Source organism: Parus major, chromosome 2 (genome assembly GCF_001522545.3).
Source record: "Parus major isolate Abel chromosome 2, Parus_major1.1, whole genome shotgun sequence".
Taxonomy (NCBI): Eukaryota; Metazoa; Chordata; class Aves; order Passeriformes; family Paridae; genus Parus; species Parus major.
The window spans coordinates 65167152-65189514 of NC_031769.1; the positions used below are offsets into that span (position 1 = coordinate 65167152).

The 22363-nt window shown below is 43.0% G+C and overlaps 1 protein-coding gene across 10 annotated transcripts in view; it reads right to left on the reverse strand.

Annotated features, from left to right (window-relative positions):
* The window catches only part of RREB1 (ras responsive element binding protein 1), a 122470-nt gene that overhangs the window by 10314 nt on the left and 89793 nt on the right, over positions 1 to 22363 (reverse strand). For all 10 annotated transcript variants that reach the window (XM_015617439.3, XM_015617440.3, XM_015617444.3 and 7 more), the window contains 2 exons: positions 13774 to 13963; positions 9432 to 12168 (listed from right to left, as the gene is read on the reverse strand). In XM_015617439.3, the coding sequence (XP_015472925.1) occupies positions 9432 to 12168; positions 13774 to 13963 (2927 nt within the window). The remainder of the gene's footprint in view (positions 1 to 9431; positions 12169 to 13773; positions 13964 to 22363) is intronic.

A 22363-nucleotide genomic window follows, 5' to 3' on the forward strand; every position in this document is an offset into this window, starting at 1 on the left:
AGGAGGGAACTGCTTTCATACATATGCAAACCAAATTATGAAGAGGGACACCAAATGTGAAAAATTTCAGATGAAAGGGCAAATTACAGATCAAGGTGGGGAGCTTGCTGGCTTAATTCTTTTTACACATGGTTTTATTTTTTCCTGGAACTATGATGGAATAGAGAGTAGAGCTTGATATGCTGTGAAGTTCATAGACAAAACAGGATGTAATGAAAAACATTTTGGTGCTAAAGCAAGTGTTTATTGACAAATATCCCTAACATCCCAAGAGAAGAGTTAGAAAACCCATCACTTAAATAATCCTCAAAATTGGAACAAACAGACTATTGGAAATGGATATGGTACATGGAGACTGACATTATCAGTCAGATGAGCTGATGATTTATTATTTTCCCTATATTAACTGAAATAACCCCAGCTTGTTTTATATTTTACAATAGAGGCAGCCACCACTAGGTGGTAGCAGTTCTAGTAAATTTGGGATTTTTTGGACCCACACACAATGCTTCTACTTCCACCCATGAACTGGAGAACGTATTTTAAACCTGCAGAGTCAACCTGAAAAATTCTGGGTGTTATCTTTGTCCATTTTTATTGTAAACATTCTAAATAATAAAATTCAGCCACCTTCATCACCTGCAAACACTCAAGTTAAATATTTAATCAGCCCACACATGGCTGATAGAGCTTTGGTTGTATCTCCATGCCCTGTGAAATGAAAATATTCAAGCTAGAAAAGGACTATTTACAGTAAATGGAACTGAATACATCTGGAAAAAAAGGAAAGAAGCAATTCTGGGGAAAAAAAAACCAACTTTCTGTCTTTAACACAGTATGATTCCCCAGTACCTTCAACAGAGCAGCTGCAGTCACAAAGAAAAGTTTTCAGGACTAGCTCTGACTGTACCTACCATGGGGGAATCTGCAGTGAAGGGAGTGAGGGCAAAATCCACACTTAGAGCTTATGATGAAATGCACCATTCAGCAGAAGGGCAGTTTGATGCAGAGCTGACAATGCAGCCAGCAGGCTGTACACCATCTCCTCAGTATCTTCATACAACAGCTCTAGCACTTGGGCCAACCCCAGCAGCAAATAACTCTTGCTTTACCCTAAGCTCTGGCTCTAGAGCAGCTGTTAAACTTTGCCTGACACTGAAAACATGATTTCAAGCCCTTTGTCCTCTACGAAATACCCACAAATGTAGTTCAGAGGTATGGACAGCTAGAACAGTTCGGATAAAGTTCCCCACAATACCCAGGGCTCACATGATTTCAGGAGGGATCACAGTGTGGCAGATATCTAGAGCAAAGATGAATTCTGCTAAATGCTAATCAGAAAATTCACTGTTCAGTATACTTTGTAAATATTTGTCTAGTTAACACAAAGCAGTTGTGTTTGATCCTCTCACATCAGGGGCAAGTCTCTTTACGGAAGGGATCTCTCCTTCATAAATTCTCTTTTTCTCTATTATGTAAGAGATAATCCCTTACCCCATTCCTATCCCAGATCTCTGTCAACTGTATTTCATTGCAAGAAGGGAGCATTCAGACAGCCCTAAGGAGACAAAGGCAGGGCTACTTTAAAATTATTAAAGTGCACAATTCATTAAGCTGGTCCACATTTTCCTTGTATGCCTCTCTCCTGGGATAGCTCTCCCCTGGTCTGAATGCTGTGAGCTGGGGGAAATGTCCTCAGTTTGTTTCAGGTGCTTTAGAACATTCCCTTCCTCTACATGTAGCAAGGATATAAGCAAGCCCCAACACTTACACAGCCTCCTCATCTCTGAATCCTGTTCTAAACCACCATCCTGTTTTTGTTTTGGTTTAAAACAAGACCAAAAGAAATCCTCTATAAACTTGTTCCCAGTGACACTCTATTGAATTGCACTTCCTGTCTTACACCTCATCCTAAAGCTTTGCTTCATTTATGGCTGACCAAACACCATCCAAGCATCTCCCTTCATTCTCTTTCCTTCTGACATACAGTCAGAAATCCAGATGAAATCCAGATGATCACTCACTTCCAAGGACGGCCCTCACAAGGACTCTGTAGGAGAACCCCAAGCATGCTGCTTAACCACCTTTTAACGCCAGCACCGACCAAAAAAAATCACCTCGTTTTAAACCTGAATTTGAAACACAGTTCTTAGTTTACTTCCATGGATTTGGAAATCCCTTTTTCTTGGACAATGGAGGGAGACCACAAGTCCTCAGCTGCTGAATGATTCTAAACCGTGATTAACCACTACCTGGTGAAGCCAGTTATGAATGCTAAGCTGTGCTATAAAGTGCATGTGGTAAGTACAACTGCGTGCACTATCGGATCTGGGCTCTCTTCTTGATGCCTAAAGCTGCTATTTGAAGACACAAAGCACTGACAACAAAGCCAATTTCAACAGCATCTATCCCAGTGCCTCCCAGAAGATGCTGCCAGCTCCACACCTCAGCTGCATCAATGTGCTCCTTCAGGGCTGTACTGCCCGCCAGATCCGGGAACTGATCTCATGACTGCCAGTCCCTCCCCTTGCCCTTTTAATTTTTTTGGGCAGCTGGGTCAGCTACAGCTGCAGGGATGAACAGTTGGGAACAGGTCGAGCCAGTACTGCCAATAAGTGCTTTGTGTTATCCAACCATGGCCCAAGGCTCTTCTGTCTGCCGGGGGCAGGTCGAACCACTCTGACCAGCCCGGCGCCGGCTGCTGAGAACAACATCTACCTTGCACCCAAATCCTACCCACCCTACGTGCTGCACCAGTGCTCGTCTGAGCGGCTTTAGAAATGCCTGCCTTCTCACACCACCCAGCTGAGCTGCTTTAGCACCCCTCTGACTATAAAGAAATAATTCGACTGACTCAAGTAGGACGTTTCAGTTTTTTTCTGCCATGAGAACTGTCAGAGGTTCTCTGACAGTTCTCATGAGCACTTTCAGAGCCCTTCCTGCAGACTTCATTTCTTGGAGGGGATCATGTCACAAAACGAGTCTCCCCCTCTCAGGCTGTAGCCATCTGTTGTCTGCATAGGCAGCATGGGCCCACGTGACGTGACACCGCAGATACCCTGCTACAGCCCTCTGAAGTTACAGGCTGTTAACATGGTAACGAGGCAACTCAGTCTCTTCATGATAGGCAAGATCAAATCATGTCGTAACAGGTCCCCAGCATGGCAGATTGCAATGCCAGACTAGTACCGAGACCTGTATTACCACATTTGAATCACTGCAAGGCAACCTGCTGTATTAAAAGAAGCAGAAAGGATGAGAGAGGCTGGCAGGACAGAAGACTTTCCCAAACAAACTGGTGCATGGAGATGTAAGAGGAAAATCCTGTGCACACTCTGTGCAATCTGATCAGCAGCTACGCTGATGCTGAGAGCAATAACTCATTTGTAAGTTTAAACTTACTACCCTGATGCACAGAGCCAACTTATTGCTGCTTTTAGGTTTGTTACTTCAACAATTCTCCCATGAAACCCAACTCAAAGTGACATTTAGTGATGCTGTCTGTACTGGAGGTGTGAAAAACTTACAGCAACAGCTCCCTTGTGCAAGCAGTTTTCATGCAAGGGACATGTACCACCATCTGCTGAGCTTCCTTCTTGCACACATCCCATTTGGTCAGCACAGTAAACCTGGAGTGACTGCTCACCCCTGGTTTTGTGTCAGCTCCTCCCTTCTGGCTAAACACCACTCACCTGCTACAATGAAGCCTTGCCTGATATGACAGCCAATCTCTTTCCCTACTAACAAGACAGAGGGGGCAGTATGATGGCAGGTGAGCTTCAATGCAGATTAACACAAGATAAAACAATCTAAACCGTGCCTATGTGATGCTGAGTATAGTACTGGCAGGTACATCCAGGCAGGAGGACTCAAAGCCATCGCTGATGTCTCTCCAGGATCACTGGTTTGGCTGGCTGCAGCAGCCAAATTAAAGTCAGACTGCACCAGCAGGTTCAGAAAACAACTGGAAGGACCTGCAGACAGCTGCTCCATAAACAGGTTGTAAAGTGAGCAATTTGGAGGGATGTACCCTTGAACACACAACCCTAATGAAGCAGTTGTGGATAGTGACAGAGCTTTAAGAGCAACAGGCTGGAGGAAGCGGCTGTGTTCACATGCTCACACTAAACAGCACATCCTCCTGCTACCACTGGAGTCAGGAGTACCACTGCTCCAACATGGAAGGACACTTCTCACATTCTTATGCTTTGCTTGTCTGCCGTGTTCAGCCCAACCAAATACAACTTGGCCTTGGTATTCTGAAAAGCTGGGAAAACTGTGTGTGCCACTGTGAGATCCAACATCCTCTTCCTTAGGCTGGGGGATAAAGCACATTTCTCCTCAGGTAGCAGCTGGCAACTCCAGGTGTGTGCAAATTCTGATAGTTTTGGTAGAAATGACACCACATTTCTGACAGGGGAATGGCTTCTGGCCTGATGCAAGATAAAATGTACAAATATCCCCCTTGTGTGTAAGAAGAAACTTCCTTGGTTTTCTTCCTTTGCCTCTATTACTGCTTGGTGACCAACCACAATATCCTGACTGCAAGCTCCTCAACAGCAGGCTCTCTCTGAAAATGCTGTCACCTATGTGAATTTGACATAATTTCCATCAAAGCCACAGGGCATCTCTCCACTGACTTCAGTGGAATCAAGGCCCATATGTTGAATAAGCAATAAATTATTTTCCCTTAGGAGAAAGTTTTTCATGTCTGTAATTCATTTTAATTACTAGAAGAGGGAAGGGACTAAGCACAGGGAAAGTTGAAAGAAAAGCTAGGATCATGCAGTGTAATGAGGAAGGCAATCCTGCAAGACATCTTTGTGATGACAAAAGAGATTGAGAGGATAGTTACTTGTAAAAGGAGATCAGTTCCTGTCACACCTTCCACCTCACACCCAAAACCTCTGAAAACACACACACACCACCCACCCCCTGCCCCAGCCAGCAGCCTCTTTGATACAACAGTGTGGGCATCTCTCTTCCTTTCATCTTCTGAAAGATGGTTCTGTTCTAGTTAACATCTCAACCTGTACCAGGGATTCCCCGCATCTCACAGACATCTCAGGAGCCGTTTCTTTGTCTAAATTTTCTTCCAGTGTTAATACAACTTTTTAGATACATCACCTTAATGCTTTTTTGTAGGCTTTCAAGTCACTCTTTCCTTTTAGATGCCTGCTAATTCAACCATAAATGTATGGCTACAAATATCACCGCTTTTTGCACTTCTATCTGGCTTCATTCACAATGCAAATACAAAACTTCAAAGTGGAGCAGAAATCCTTTTGCTTCATGATAGCCCAATTCCTTTCCACATTTCTTTTCAAGCATGCAATGATGGGATTAGCTGAAGATTAATTACTTGAAACTCAACTTGTAACTCAGGTCACAATTTTCTCGTATTTTCAGCCTTTAAAATGTTTGTATCGATCATATATTTGTCATACAGACTTGCAACAGATAAAATATTCCTCTTTCCACACAGACATCCTAGCTAGGGGTCTCAAAACTCAAACAAAAATTCCACTTACTGTGCAAACTCCAATCCTCCCACTCCAAGTTGCAATGCATTCCAAAAATGTCACCTTTAAAGGCACAAAACCAGAACATTCAAAAAGCAGTTTTCTCTGCCTTAGTCATGGCCTGTATTAAAATACATCTGTGCCTAAATATTGACTTGGGACTGACTGTAAATTTTGGTTAGCAGCACAGCAGGACTAGCCTAGTGTGGACTTTTCATAGTAGCCAGTCATTTGAAGGGTATCTTTTTCAGTATAAAGGGTGATCTGAATAATCAAAGCATGTAAGATCAGTGCTCAAGGTACCCTGCCACCACTGTCCTAGTAGAAACACATTATTCACCATGGTAACTACAAATGTTGCAAAGTAAAGATGTTTACAATTTGACTTAAATCAGAAAAGCAAAGAATAAAAATGACTCCAAGTCCTTTTTTTTGGTGACTTTTGACCTCAAATTAACAGGAAACATTCAGGTTCATGGGCTAGGTATAAGAGTTTTCTATTTATTTATTCCTTTATTTTGTTTATAGATATTTCTTTGTATGGTTTGTTCCTGTTGTAGCAGCAAAACAAAACCAAAAAACCTCCTCTGCCATTAAATCTTGCTTTTGACAAAACTTAATCTTGGGCCAAGTAAGACCTGCCAGTGTTCCTCTGAAAATATTTTTAAGTGATTCTCTGCAAACAGATAATTAACAAACTAGTGGTTAAAAATGACCATTACCATAATTTTATACTGAACCTAGTCTGATCCGCATCCTATAAAAGGAGCAAAACCAACCGCATCACCTGCAGAGCACATCTTAGTCACTATTCTGAGAATTTAAAAAGTCAACAGCAGCAGGGAAGAACAAAAAAAAAAAAAAACAAAGGCAAAGTGAGTTGGACACAGAAAAGTAAATTATACAGTAAAGACATCAAGAGAAAGAAAGTATTAAAAGTGAATGTTCGAGCATGTTCCAACAAAATGCAGCTACTGTGTTAGGCACTGTATAAAATCAAGCTATGCTAAATTCCCAGTGTCCCACTTGTGAGCTCACCATTAAAATGAAAAACCACTGAGGAAGGTGTATGCTTCTTCACGGAAATGTTTTTGAATTTAAAAAAAAAAACCCTAAACACACAGTGGTGTTGAGGCAAGGATGCAGGGCAAAAGGTTCCACGAGAGACATTTCTGGTTGCATGAGGGATGTGGGTCACTGGTAGCATGTGCATTTTTGCGCTTTCACAAAAGGAAAATATGATCTTGACACCACATAGAAGGCAGCCTCTGTGCTGAAATTTTATTGAACATGAAAGACACACTTGCAAAAATCTTGTCTGTAAGAATACAGCAGTTCAAAACTCATAATATACAGATAGCACTTATAAGCTCAAAATTATATCCCTTTTCCTCAACCTATCTTAGGCCCCTTACATGAATTACCTCAATAACAGATTTCCCACAAGCAGACACAGAAGAGCTAAGTGCTGCTTTTTGGGTTTTGTTTTGATAGCAGTGTTATGCAGTCAGCTTACCAGCTGTGACTGCCTATGGATCACATACCCAACACATGCAGTTCGGAAGCAGATCACCAGGACTCTCATCTTCACGTCAGCCTGCTACTCCTTTCTCTACCCAGGTCAGGGAGCAGCCATCAAGCACAGACAGTAAAAAGTAAAGTTCTCCTTTCCTCTTTACAAAGATTAGCAAATAGATTTTTTCTTACCTCATTTTAAAGAACAGAGCTATCTGACAAGTCACAAGCTATCTGCCTGTGCAATAGGTGGGGACAGGAATGCTGAGCTGCACTACAACTCTGCAAATTTCTCCACAAGAAAACCAATTTGCCTGTCCAGAAGATAAAGCCAACACAAACTACTGCATCTACCACAGCTGCCAAACTCCTTCCATGCCACCAGCACCTGACACCCACCACAAAAACACTGGGCTCCCCCCACCTGAATGCATCCTCAGGCTTGCTTGCTTTAGCACCACCTCCCTGGCCTAATTTTCCTCCAGCTTCCCATCTTAGCTTTCCCCCTCCCCTCCAGTAGGCCTCATGGACCCTGCTGCCACAGGGGAGCTGCTGGAAACTCCCAGTTTAGAAAAAAAATGCTCATGCCATCTGAAAGCAGATGCCCCAAAGCCAGACAAAGCTTGTTGTGGGGTGGTCCTCCAGCGACAAGTCTCTCTCAACACTAAGATGATGATTATAAAAGAGCTCAGTATTATCACTGCCAGAGCATACCAACTGGAATGTGATTATTGCCACCTCTGTAGTATCACCAAAAATCCTGTATCTGTGGCGAGGATTTAGTCCTGCTATGACCACAGCTGCTTGTTCTTCTTGTGGGGACTGCAGCACAGGCTTACTAAAAGGATGGTGTCTCCTTCCAAGCCTGGTGGTCGTAAGGGAGACAAGTTTTACCAGAATAAGTCATGGCTGAGTGCATTTTCCTGTTTTCATTAAGGGTTTACACCAGTGCTGCTACCTTGGAAGTCTGCCACCAGTAAGCAGGTCAAACCTCTTAGTCTGGGAAAAGCCTCTCCATTGTTTTCTGTCTCATGAACAGTTCTTCAGTAACTATGTCTTTTTTTTGGAGACCAGGGTGTTGGAAAACAATTGAGATATGAATAAAGAGTTATCCTTCACCACAAAGTAAACTGTATGCTTAATAAGATGAAATAATTTGGTCTCTGTGGACCAGAAAACAATAGCCTCACTGTTGCACTGATACCTTGCAAGTTATGTCCTCGTGTCACCCAAAGCAAACTGTAATAGGGACTGCCCCACAGCTCAGATTCCCTTTAAACCTCTTAGCTAACCTCTTTTACCTCTTCAGGTTTCCCTCTTTAGCACAGACATGAATCAATCATTTCAGGAAACCTCATTTTCTTAAAAAAAAAAAAGGGAAAAAAAAGCCAACTTTTATAAGGCTATACTCAAATCCCCTATGTTTCTTCTAAAAATCCCTAGTTTTTATTCTTTATGCCAGGAGCTGAGATGCATAATAAAGCAAATAATATCAACAACTTAAAAGGGCGCAACAGCAAATAGAGCTTTGTCCTCTCCCTCTAGAGCAGGATGAGAATCTACTAATTACTTTATTACAGTGTGGGTGGAAGAATGAGGGAACTTCAAATCAGCATAGCATTCAATGCAGGATTTCCTTTATAGTGGAGAATGAAAAATAACCCCAGACCTAGAATAAATCTCCCTACCCAATTCCTCCTTTTGTTTACACCAGGTCTGAGGTTACTTACACAGTGGCACAATGCTAGAGATGCCATACACATTCCAGACCTTAGGGCATGAGCCCACCTTTAGTTGTATATCTGTGAGGAGAATGATTCCTAGAGGCAAGCTATTACATAATGCTCAGGATGAGCAGTTTCTCACATCCTCCTTTGATCTGTTAAATAAAAGCCACCACAAGAAAAAAAAAAAAAAAAGCTAAGCACTGCATTATTTTATATTCCTGCCACAGTTCTACACTTACTGTCTCTCATTTTCAGAGATCTTTTTTTATCATTACTGATACAGACAAACAGCCATCAGAAGCAGACAAACAAAGCACTTAAGGCACAATGAAATAAATATTCAACACATATGTTCCCCTTCAAGACAAGACAATAATAACAGAACAACTGAAACCTGAGCCTCTTTCCAGCTACACTAAGTTATGCCACTGAAGTCAAATGGGTATTAACCGTTTTATTTAACCTCTGATACTCAGAGACAGAGATTATTCCATTTCTGAAAAATCTACCAGCACCACTATGTAACAGCAACAGCTAGGGATTAGCAAAATAATAAAGAAGAATACAGTTCAGACATCAGAGAAAGGAAGATTCCTCCACAGAGAGGCCCTTCTGTGAGGAACAACCTCAGGGACTACAACCTACTGTGAGCACAGAGCACTCTTACCTGTGTGACTGAGCATGTGCCGCTGCAGGGCATTTGCCCATGGAAAGACTTGAGGACAGTAAGGACAGGGGATATTTTGCAGGCAGTCTGAGTAAGCGTTCCTCTTCCCTCTCAGCAGCTTATCCTTGGCAGTTTCCTTCTCATCCTCACTTGTTCCATTTCTGCCACTCTCTTCCTTGAAATTGTCAGTGGACTGCAGAAATGGGCTAAATTTGTTAGTGTCTGTGGTAGCCAGCATCTTCTCTATGCTGGCAAATTCCCCACTTGACTCCAGATCCACACTACTCCTAAGTTTAGGCTTATTTTTCGTTCCTTTCTTTCTCCCTCTTTTCTTAGTCAACCCAGCATCAGCAATGGGAGACTGCTCTGGATCACAAGCCTGAGACAGGTCACTGGGCAGGCTGGAGTCCCTCTGAACGGTGGTCACGATTGTCACTTTAGCTTTGGCATTCCCTGATTTGTCACACCCAGCAGAGCTGCTCACTGCCTTGGGACTGGCGTCTGTGGCCTCTGTTTTCAGCAAAGTGGGAGCAGAAGACACAGACGAAATGATCTGTGCAATGGAAGCCAATGGCGGCAGCTCTTTAGTTACTGAAGGCTTTGGCAAGAGAGGTGGTGGTGGTGGCTTAGGCCTCAGGGGTCTCAGCAAGGCAGAATTGCCAGGGAGAGCCGGGGAAATGATCGGGACAGTCAAATGCAATGAACCTTTCAGTGGCTGGGGATGTCTGACACCCTGGTTTGTTTCTGAGTTCCCATTGGCACCAAAAACCAAAGGACACTGCAGACAGTTATAGGCTTTATCACTGTTTGCAGAAGCAGCCAACTCTTGGTTCCTGGCTTCACAGGGGGCATCACCTTTATCCTTCTTCAGGATTTTGGGGATGGACAGGTCGATAGGCTCCATGGAACAGTCGTAAAGGGACAGAGATGAACCAAACAGGTTCTCCTGCTTCACCTGCACAGCACTCAGGCTTTTGCTCTTCTGAGAGAAATCCAACGGCTCATCAAAATCCATGGGGAAGTTGCCCACAGGTTCACGTTTGATGGAAACGTGAGACGATGTTCCCAGCAAGAAGCCGTTTTGTGGCTCCAGGAAAGGTGTCATGGGCTTGTGGTCCATATAAGTGCTGTCCTCCAATAAAGGGTCTGTCTGGCTTTCCTGGGCACTGCAGTCCACCATTAAGATGTAATTCTCAATCTCCTTCTCTTGCACATGCAAGTGCTGCTTGAGGATGTGGTGAATGCAATTCCTCTTGGCCGAAAAGGCTGTGCCACACTCCTTGCACTCAAATGGCTTCTTCTTCTGGCAGCCGCTGTGCGTCCTCATGTGAATGCGGAGGGCCCGGTAGTGCTTCAGGTCCTCTCCACACAGCTTGCACACCGTGTCTGGGGAGCAGAAGGCATCCACCATCTCTGCGGCATTGCTGGTGACATATTCGATGTTCTTCTCGATATCCTTCCTGGTTGTTTTGAGGTGCTTCTTTCGCAGGTGCCTCTCACAATTGGCTTTCACTGTGAAGGGGTAGTGGCAGATCTTACAGATGTAAGGCCTCTCCCCACTGTGCGTCCGCAGGTGCCGGATCAGCGCTGCCTTGTCAGCCGCGATGTAGTCACAGATGTTGCACTGATATGGGGAAATACCTAAGTGAGAACGGATGTGAGCTCTCAGGACACCAGAGAAGGCAAACACCTGGTCACAGAAACGGCAGGGGTACAAAACTTTCCTCATGGTCGGGGTCTTTTTGTTCGCTGCCCCTGCAATGATGGCTTTCAGGTCTCCTTCTGTGACCTCTTGCTTGATCTTGGCTTCCATACTTAGAGGCAGGAGAGCTTCAATGATGCTGTCCTGCTCCAGCTGTGTCTTCATCTCATGCTGAGTTAAAGGCTCTATTTTGGGTTGGAGGAGCAATTGCGAGGAAGGACTTGATTTGGCTCCTGGCTGGGGGAGATGGGAATTGGAGGCGGACTCCACCGAGTTCTTGATCAGCCTCAGAGGGGGAGGTGGGAGACTTGGGCTGATGCAGCCAGGGGAGGCTTGCTGGGCACTGATAAGAGGAGGAGGAGTAGAGGTTGCGACAACTGTTCGGGGTGTTACCAAAGGCTTTGGCTTCAGTGGTGGCATATGCTTAAAAATCGACTGCACAGGGACAGAAGGTGCCTTAGAAAGTGGAGGAAGACTGATTTGAGGAGGAGCAGAAGAAGCCATCTTCAAGATCTGTTGAATGTCTGCCAGCTCAATGGCAGACTCATTGGAGATGGGTTTCACCACAATACTGCTGTCAGGCTGGATAATAAAACCCTTCTGGAAAGGCTGCAGCGAGAGAAGCTTTATGTTTTCTTTTGTAGGGGGAAGGACTGAAAACGACCCTCCCATGGAGGCAGCTTCCAGAGGAGAGAGGCTGAGCAGACTGGTGCTGCCAGGTTCCTGAGGTAGGTTACTCTTCAGTGCTCTGAGCCGCATTTCTTGGACCTCATCTTGTGTATTGTCCTCCTGCTTGACAGGCTTGATGTCTTTGGTGTACTGTAGGCCCAAGGATGCCATGAAGGCTTTCTGGTCTGGGTTCTCACTGGGTGGGGTCATGGACTGTGGCTTGTGCTTGTCTTTTCCCTGATCCACCATGTGAGTTTCTGTGTGCAGTTTGAGTGCCGAAAGCATGGGGAATGCCTTGTTACACATCTCGCAAATAAATCGATGGAAGTCACTGATGCACCTTCGCAAATTTGTCTCACACCAGACCTGCAAGACATGCAAAATGATTTAGAGCATGAATCTCAAACTGGAAAGGCATCACACACTGCTGCAGAACAAAAACAGTTCACTCTCTCTTCCACTGATTAAGAGGTTTAGAGCAGCCCCCACCTAACTGGCATGGAGATATTCCCACTTCACAGCCTTTAGTCTCCTAAGGGATATACCTGAATTAGGGGCTGATTCTCCCCAGGCTCCCTTCTATAAAGGTAATCTCCTTCAGAAGGCTACTCAGGCTCTAAAACTCTTTTCCATCCTAAACTTTCCTATCAGAAACTTCTCTTGTGTCACTGACAGGACAGGAGCCTCAGCATACTTACTACACAGCAAGGAAGCCAAGAGGCAAAGAAACCAGGGGGAGAGGAAGAAAAAAAAAAAAAAAAAAGCAGCATCCAAGAAGCCAAACCAATACAAACCAACCAAAATAAAATCCCCCAAAAGCAGATCAATGAAACTCAGAGGCTAAAGCAGTATGGTTTTTGGTTAGGGAAGTCTGATTACATTTTATTCTCCCCAGAAAAATACTAGTATAGGGCTGGCAAGATCTTTACAGATAAATACTTTTTGAGTCTTCTCTCAGAGTGCAAGCAAAATTATTACAAAAGGAAAACACCAATATTCAAATCCCTTCATACTTTAAAGGTCTATCATTAATTACAAAAAAAAAAACAACTTTGTTTAAAAAGTTCTTTCTTTTGATTTTTTAAGTTTTATACCAGAACTGTAACAGACTGACAGAAAGACCTGCATGCTCCACTGGTCCAGCAGCAAATTTCAAGTCTACCACTTTTCAGACAGAAGAGTTGGTAATAAATAATGAAAAAAATATAAGAAATATGAAAAATGCAGAAACTAAGCATGGTCCTGGCGGATTGTGCTGTTGATTTTTTTAAGAGATATGCAGTTTCACCCAGACCCAAAGTAAAGCAGACAAGGTTTGACAGAGGGAGGAGCCATACCACTCAATAGAAAGCTTTATGGCTCTCAGAAAAATATTTACAGACTACCTCCCTGACTTTCCCCATCCACTGTCCCTCAAAGGTGCAGAACTCTCAAACCTTACATGAAGAACGTTGTGGAGTGTCTTGTGATGGAATCACTGAAGATGTCACTGTTTAGTTAGTAACACGACTGCTCAAAGTTTTTTGTAATAAAAAACTTCATACCCCAACTACATCCTTGTTAGTGTAAGCTAAAATAAATAATATCTTCCTTACCATGTGTACTCCCTGCTGATTTCAGATGTTGGATTTTTTGGGTATGCTCAAAGGGGCAAGGATCTAATAATGACCAAAGTTTCCCTTCAAAATTTTTTTGTATATATATATGTACATATATATATGTATAAATGTATATTTATACATTTTTAATATATTTTATAACACTGATAGTTATCCACTGCAATGGTGAAAAAGCCCCCAGTGCCAATATTCTTTAGATGAAAAAAGAAAAAGGAGAGGCATAAAGTGTTTGAAGCCTACACGAACAGTGGTGATGTACTTTCCACAAAACAGTCTACATGCAGGATGAATCTTTCAATGACCTCATCAGATAAGCACTGGAGCAGCTTAAGCTACAAAGAACAGAGAGTACCTGAGAAATGCGGGGGAACTTCCTACAGGAGAAGTCCGTGAATCCCAAGTCGTGGAAGCCTGCTGGAATTGAAGGGTTGTTCTGAATGAAAGGCTTTCCCATGGGATCTCTGGGAAGCTGCTTGTGGATAACTGCATTATGGCGCAGTAAGCCCCGATGAGTACGAAAGGTAATACAACAGATGTCACACCTGGAAAGGAAAGGAATAAAACAGAAATGAATTACTGACTGCTGCAAGTTTAAGAACTAGCATTCTTCTTGCACCAGGATGTCCTCTTTCCTCTCACCCCATTATACAGAGAACTTGCTAAATGCAGAATAAAGCCACAGTGTGTCAAAATCTATCACCACAAAAGGCCATCTTAGTCACAGTCACTTTCTACCAGTTTCTGGCTAATAAGTCCACTGGAAGCTTAAAGAACATGAGAACTGACAGTCTCACACAGGCAGACAGAACAGCTGCTGAGGTAACAGCCTTGTGAAAACCTTTTCATTGTCCAATGAAAAATACTTCAATGGCCTTACACCATTTCATTTTTACTGAAAAGTACTGTTAAAATAAACAACATTTTAAAAAAAATCAGCGACAAGGAGAGGCTAAATCTGACCTAAGTGTCAAGCAAATGTAAAAATAGCACCTTTCATAATCACTGCTTAAAACATACTACTGCATGCCACTCAAATACCTGTGTGTGTATCTTCCTCACATTGCCTTTCCATAAACTTTCACTTGTATTTTTCAAAGCTGTTATGAGAAATAGACTGTTTTAAAAGGAAAACTACTGCTTGTTGAAGGGGAGGAAGGTTCAGAGGAGGAAGACCTGAAACAGGTTCAACACCTCTCACACTTTTATACCCCCTTCACAACCAGTTTGCCCTGAAAAAAAAAGCAGAAGCACTGTCTTTTCCTACCTACACTTTATTGCTGTGATTTCTTGTTTTTCTTAGGCTTTCAAATCCCAAATTCAGCTAAACAAGGGCTTCTCACATAAAACATTGCATTAAATAATCAAAGCTATGCTGTAGGCAGAAAGGGCTATGCAGCAATATTTGGCCAACAGGTCAACAAAGCCTACTGCCTTTTAAATATTTGGAATGTGAGCTCTGCAGCATGACAGGTCATGTCCACTCTGTATTCAATAAATGACACACAGTTTCACTCAACCTCAAGCTCCTTGTGGTTCCAGATCCAGCTCCCAGCCAATGCACAGGTTTCCCAGAAGCAGAACACCAGTGGATAGGATACAGTCAGATTTTGTAAGAATACTAAATGCACTAGGAGTTTTTCACATCTGCCCCTGGCCTTGGTTTTCCCCATACTGTCTTTGCTCTCTACATCAAGGAAAAGGACATGTGCCTACTCATTAGAAAAACATCCTGCAATTAGAAATGACTTCTGACAAAATCCTGAAACCACCCCCTCCCTGTCCTGTCCCTAACAAACTCCCATTGTTGTTCATTTTATCACTACATAAACTCCCACAGCCACTTTTTTATTCTCTGAAAACGAAGAGATAACCAAGTCACCCACAAAGCAACTGGACTCATAGTCCCTGAGTGGTGAAAGAGGCAAGTGTGAAGTGTATACAACATGGCCATTGTTATCACAGTACTGAGAAAGCTTGGACATAAATATGTGCTCAAGGTTTAATCTGTTTTAACTCTCCTGTCAATTCACTTGCATCCTACCTGTATAATTACTGCTGACATAGTTCCTGCATTCCATTAAACACTGAACCAATGCCATTTACAAAGCTAATGTTTACTTAAAGAGGTATGCCAAATGTGACAGCAATCTCTGGGGGGGGAAGACCAACACACTGTACTTCTCTAGCATCAGGATCTACAGCACTCTTCCAGTTCACTTGGCAGCACCTATTCTGTGATGCAAAGCTTTCATCTTCAGTGAAAACAAAAATACAACCACCAAAACCACCGGGGGATGGAGAGCATTAAAAAAATATGAGTAGTCACCTGAAGAACTTGCAGGCTACTGAAATAAAGTGCTTTTAGAGGTAATGAAAAGGCCTTGCATAAAAACAAGCAGTGCTTCTCACATGTTCCTCCTGCTATGTCAATACACAAACAAGGAGGGCTTGGAAACAATTCTCCTTCACTGCTGGAAGCATTGCAGGCTGTTCTGCAAAGGGACACAGACCCTGACCTCGGGGCATGCTGAAGCATCTCTGGGGTCCCAATGTGCCTGGCCTGGGCCCAGGAACCCAGTGCAGCAGCTGCATCCCCTTGTGTGTGACAGGGCAGGCACAGCTACCAGTGATGGCACCACAGAGTTACTGGGAGCACTGACTCCTGCCACTGTACCCCCAAGATCTCCAAGCAGGAGCCAGGGCTCCTTGTCAAGCGGCCACACATCCCACACAGCAGGGAGGTGTGCCTTGTTCATCTTGCACTCCCCCTCACCTGCCTCCTGCAACATGCTGACTTTTCAACAATACTTTATTTAGGTCTCCCATCAAAAGCTGCACTTGAGAGTTAATCTTTCAGAACAAACACCCATGTGAAAGTCCTTCACAATACACCTGTACCAACTGCTAGCCTCAGGACAATACAAATTTGCAAGTTAAAAATAGTGTTTTCCATGCAAAGGGAACTACCTCCCCTCCCCCAAACAAAAGTAATTTATCTTATAAAAGGAATACAAGCTTTCTCTCTTATTAGGCATATTTATTTTTCTCTTTCTTCCTTAGTCTTCTTTTATTTTCCTTGATGTGAGTGAAGAAGCAGTAAACAAAAAGAGAAACTGGGAGAAAGATAAAGCTCTTTTTTCACTAGGTCAGAAAGAAGCATCTGGCTGAAAAAAAAAAAATAAAAAAAAAATCCAGATAAATCATGCCTCAAGTTGCAGGCTCTTCAGGGCATATAAATGCACTGCATGCCAGCTCAGCTCCTTGCCCTGGTGGCACAGCTTACCACATGGGAGCTGGAGCATTGGAAGGAGCTGTGGATGCCCTGCCTTCCTCTGTGGTCCAGGTATGGACTCCTAGCACCTCCAATAAAAGCTTACAGGTACTAAGTGTCAAAATCTAACTAGTTAAGGCCAGTATCACACTGCATTGACTAAGTCTTGTGTTAATTTAAAATGGAGTAAGTGGCCATGCCTAACAGTGCATTAACTGGAAGCATTAGTTTTTTTAAGGAAGTCTAACTACTAGTTTTTCTCTGTTTTGTCATCAGTACAATTTTCTATCTTCAGGCAGTGTCACTGCCTACAGTATTTTAAAATCTAGACCCACAGTCTAATAAGGAAAAGAGAAAGGAATCCTAGGTGATATGAATGTTTTTTCATCTTGTTTAAACTTTTTCTTAAAAATAAATATATAAATTAGTAATTGTGGAAAGTCTGAAAAGTCCAGCATATCAAATAAAGCATCTGAAACATATGGTAATAGTTTCTTCATGATGAACTTAAAAAAACCCAAACAAACAAACAAAAAAAAACAACCAGAAAAGCCTCCCTCTCCTTAAAATGTCACAAATCTGCTGATGTTCGGTTCCAAGTCAAATATGGATGGCATGGCTGCAGAGAACAGTGATGCGAACAGGTTTTGAGGTTGTTAGCAGAACAGGCCAAGCAACAGCTCAACATCTGTGCACAGGTAGAAGCACTCTTCTTGCAAGGTAAGTTTCCAGATGTATCTAATAAAAGCTGCTGTGTTTTCATGTGACTGCTGGTCTTGGCCACAGTCTTCAATTTTTCTATAAATATGATTACAGAGTTGGGAGAAAAAAGCTGTTCAGTCCCAAGCACAGAGATTCAGTTTTAAGTAAAAAGGAAAAAACTGGTTTTAGCAGTTAAGACCCCTTTACAATTACTTTAATTCTCAAATGCCTTTATATTTTGGACTTGCTCATATGTATAACAATGCAAATATAATACTAAGGCTCTGGCTCACTGGAAAAAGTGTGAAAAACAAGCAGGTAAGGAAACAGAACAACTAAAACACAAAAGCAGAACCAAAACATAACAATGCAACAACCAGGCTGCTCAGAGCATGTATCACACCAAGCAGATCTGATTAATTATTACTACATCAGTGCACCTTTTTCTTTCTTTTTTAAAAATTTTCTTAATGCAAAGAAGTGTCTGCATCTCTGTGTAAAAACACATCATTGAAAAGCTTTCTCCTAAAAGAAGTTATCAAGTTTCAAGTATTCGAGAAATCTGTAATGCTAATTAGGATATAAAAGCACTTAAACAGGCTTTAAGAAAAAGTGCTTTGCAAAGTTTGCTCCTTTCAAGATGGCAAGGCAGGATTTGCTACACTTTTAATAAAGGGCACCTCTGCAAGAAAAGTTTACATAAGCAGTGCCTGTTGCCTCGCATTACACTCTCCTCTGAGACAACTCCAATTTGTCAGCAGAGGAAATAGCTGTTCTTCTTTAAGAAATGGAAAGACATTTTAGAAAGGAAATGCAGAGCCAATTTTTTAGCAAAATTAATCAGTCTTGATTTTGATTAAGAGTAATGCAGGCAACCACCCAACCCTTCTAGATTTTATATTTCAGTAGTCAAGATGAAAATGCCAAATATTTGTATTTACCATTATGTTACCAAGAAATAAACAGTCACCATGCTCTGCATTATCCAAGACTGCTGGTGAGAAAGTGACATTCACCATTGTTCTGCTTGTACTTCTGAAAGCGCACAGACTAAAACCTAAAGTTTTCACCCATGCAGCTCACTAATACAAAGCTGCCCATATTGTGGATGTTAACAAATAAAAACAGTCTTAATTTCTAGGCCTCATTGAAAATAAAAAGCTTGGTACCACTTTGCTCCTTTCCTGTCTGTTCTCTTTAGCAACTTCCACAAACATAAGCAAGGGAAAAAAAAAACCCCAAAAAAAAAAAGATGAAACATATCTTGAGACAGAAGTCATTAATACACAATTAAGTTATGAAGTTGTCTAACTCCTCCTACTGAAATCCCCAGTGTGTGTTTTTCTACCTCTGTTGTAATTATTCTCTTTTCTCTCTAACGTTATTTGCAGAATTAATGTGGCTCTCATGAGCAAAGAAATTCCTATGCTGACCTAAAAATAATACATCTGGGTAGAAGATGGGTGATTCCCTGCTGATGACTCATGTCCACACCAGTGGTGGGAGCGGGCTCCCAGACTCCACACTGGCAGGGTCCAGCTGCAGGGGAGCCTGACAAGGAGGGGAAGATGGAGAAAGGACGGTTTTAAACACAAGGACTTTCACCACCTGTGAAAGAAAATCTAGCAGGTTACAGATATATTCCCCTTTAGGAAAGGATTCCTTTGCTTCTCTTTCACTTCTTCTGGGGCAAGGCAAAGTGAGAAAGATGAGAAACAGCCAACTGGTTTTCTGCTCCTGTGCAACCCCACCCATGTCAAGACACTCATCTCCTTTTGGATTAAAAAAAACCCAAAAAAACAACCCTTCCTGGCCTCCACACCCAGGGCCTTGGGAATTGACATCCAACAGCCGCACTAATCTCTCCCATTTGCTGCAGATGAGTGATGGAAAAGCAGCAGTGCTGCGAGCCCCGCTCCTGCCTCCCTCCTAGCGATCCCTCTGGATCCTCCTGCTGTCCTGCAGTGCCCATTCCTGCCTCCCTCCCCCGCAGCTGCACGGCGTGCCTGACCCCGAAGGACCTGCTGCTCTGCCATCTCGACCTCGCCCACCGCTGTGGGGCTGTGCTGGAACCGCAAGCAGCGCCAGGAGCCAACTCCCTGCCAGCTGCAGAGGCTCCCCTCCCCTTCCCTTGAGCCTAAGGGGACGGACACAGCCGGCTAGATGTTCAGTGCATGCTGCTTCACACTGCATGCTCGGCAAAGGAGGCGCCTTTCCTTTAACTTTTCCCCCCTTCCACCAACTCCACTGGCCACCTGATTTTGTTAGCGATGTGTTCCCTCACACTCTTTAATCCTCTCCCTCAGAGCAGCCACCCTTGGGTGCAGCCAATGCTGAACCCCCTGCACCAACCCTTCTATTAATAGAGGGATGCACAGCATTATGTACATTCCTACGGCTGCACTGTGGTCCAGGCAAGACAAGTATCGTGTGGGAGCCAGGACAGACCCGATATAAACCGGGGTGATGTTGTGCTTCAGAAATTTGTCAGCATGCAGCAGAGCCAGTGTCAGCACCAGTGAGTCCCACCGTCAGAGTAACTCCAGTGAAATGAACTGCTGTAAGGTTTAATAAAAAGGCACGAGCCATGCTGTGTCATGTTTTAACCTCCTTTGTGCGTGAGCAAAGAAAAATGAGTAGAAATTTCTTCCCAACATTTTAATGAACTGCATTTACCAGCAACACTTCAACAGTGTCAGCTTTAAACACCTCTGCCCTGGTGAAACAGTAGCTTAGTCCACCATTTACTTCAATGGAATTAACATGCAACTTAGAGAAAATAATAGGAAAATGGGAGATGGCCTGCAGACACTCACACAAAGTAGTCATTTTCTCATAATGACTTTTTTTGCTTAATAGAAGTCAGAGTTTTAAAAAACAGAGGTGTCAACAAATTGGCTGGACAGAATCACAGAGGAAGAGCTGAAGATCAACTTAAATAACAATGAAAGGTTTAATAGTTACGGCAAATATATCTGGGGGGGAAAAACTGACCAGAATAGTCCTCTACAGCTACCAAAATTAAAAGCTGCACAGCATCCAGAATAACAGTGGTTATTTGTGCATACCAACTCAAGTGAATCTTCTGGTGTTCTTTCAAAGTAAGAAATGAAAAGCTCTTCCCATCATTACTAACACATCTTTCAAATATGGAAGCCAAGTACTTCTGTAATTTTAAATTTAATAGCAGGAGTTAAAAAAGAAATCTGTGTGTCTATCATGTTAAAAAAACACCAGTACTTTTCATGAGTAACATAAGGATAAATACATCTCTGGGGATTTCTCTACCCTATAGGAATCCACTGATCACAACAGGGCTCACATACAGGCACAGCTGAATCTGGATTGCAGTCCCTTACCCGTATCTACACGTTTGCAGGTTAAGATATGCTCAGCATGCAGACATGACTGCCAACACACTGAGCAGCACCAAGCACTTTGAGAGAGCTTGCGAATAAACAAATCCTGCTCCTTAGGATTAGGCAGGCGTGCTAATAACCTATTTTGGCTCAGCCCCTCTTCCCTCCTGCATGTCCTTTTACAAGCAGCTTTCCTCTACAGTCAGCTTTGCATTTACCCACTTTCTATTCTGGCAGCCAAGCTAAGATATTCAACACCATGTGACACAGCACACAGTTTCACATGAGAGCATCACTCCCTGTGTCCATTCACCAGCCAGTATTTTTATCCGGCTGCTCTGGATTCCCAGTTTCCTCACACAATGAGCTCCCTGATGTGAGCTGACCACTTCTAGGCCAGCGCTGCTCTTCAGATGTTTCCCAGCTCTCTTTTCTGAACAGAAACTTCAGAAAGCACGTAACATGCAGTTCTGTTCTGCTTTTGCAAGACAACCCACTGATTCTACTTCTCCATTTGCTCAGTAAAAGGATGCATTCACCAGCTTGCTTGCATACCCTCTCCTCTGCCTCACCAAGAATTGCATTGTACCACAGCATATTTCTGGTCATAGCATTTACCAGAGCTGGACTTCATCATCATCAGCTGTCTCATGGAATTGCTCCTACACTGAAAATGCTGCCAGCAAGAGATTAGGAGTTGGTTCCTAGTTTCTATCAGCAAGACATTGAGCAAACAGCTTGAGAGCAGAGCAAAGCAGAGCAGGAGAGTCAGCTGAATTGGCAGAGTCACAGCACTGCCCCCTGTCACCTCCATCTTTGGCTGTAACAAGTTTTGTAGCATTAACTGTGTTAGTAACTCCAGAGCAGTTTGTACCTAAACTGCCCTTGCTGGTACAATCTCAGTGACTAAAAAAGGAAGCATTGCACCCAAAATGTAGTATGCCAGAAGCAGAGTTCAAGGAGGTCCATGAACATGTCTATGCTGGAGTGCTCTCCATCCCTCTCAACAACTGTGTATGATACAACAACCTCAGAATTATCCATCTTCATTAAAAGAACACAGTGTTTCTTATTTTGAAATGCTAACAAGGAATGAGGCTATGTGCACATCAACAGTTGTGACAGAGAGAAAAAGTAGTCTATAACCTTACAATGCTGAATGAAGATGACTTGTCACTCATCCTTCAAGTTGCTTCCAGTAACAGCAGTGTCAGCTACTGGGAAGAAGCTTCCTCTCCCCACCAAGAACCCGTAGTTCTGTCTCACAGTAAAATTAATTGCAAGCAACATCTAGTTTTCAAACATCTTCACTCCTGCAAGTTTGCAGCATCACTAACACCCTCTTCCCACAAAAGGCTTGCCACATCTATACAGCAGTGTGCTTCAGAATAAGGAAGCAAGAAGGCTTATTCCCTACTATATAAGGAGAGAACAGATAGAAAGTGAATTCCTAAACTTGCTGAGATAGGCATTCGCAAAAACGGGAATGATACCTAAGGGTCTTTTTCTGGCTGTTTTCTTTTTTTTTTCCTTTTAGCATTCAGTTCAATGTACTTTTACATGGTCACACTACTGCTCTGAAAACAACCTAATATTGTACTAGTCTTTTC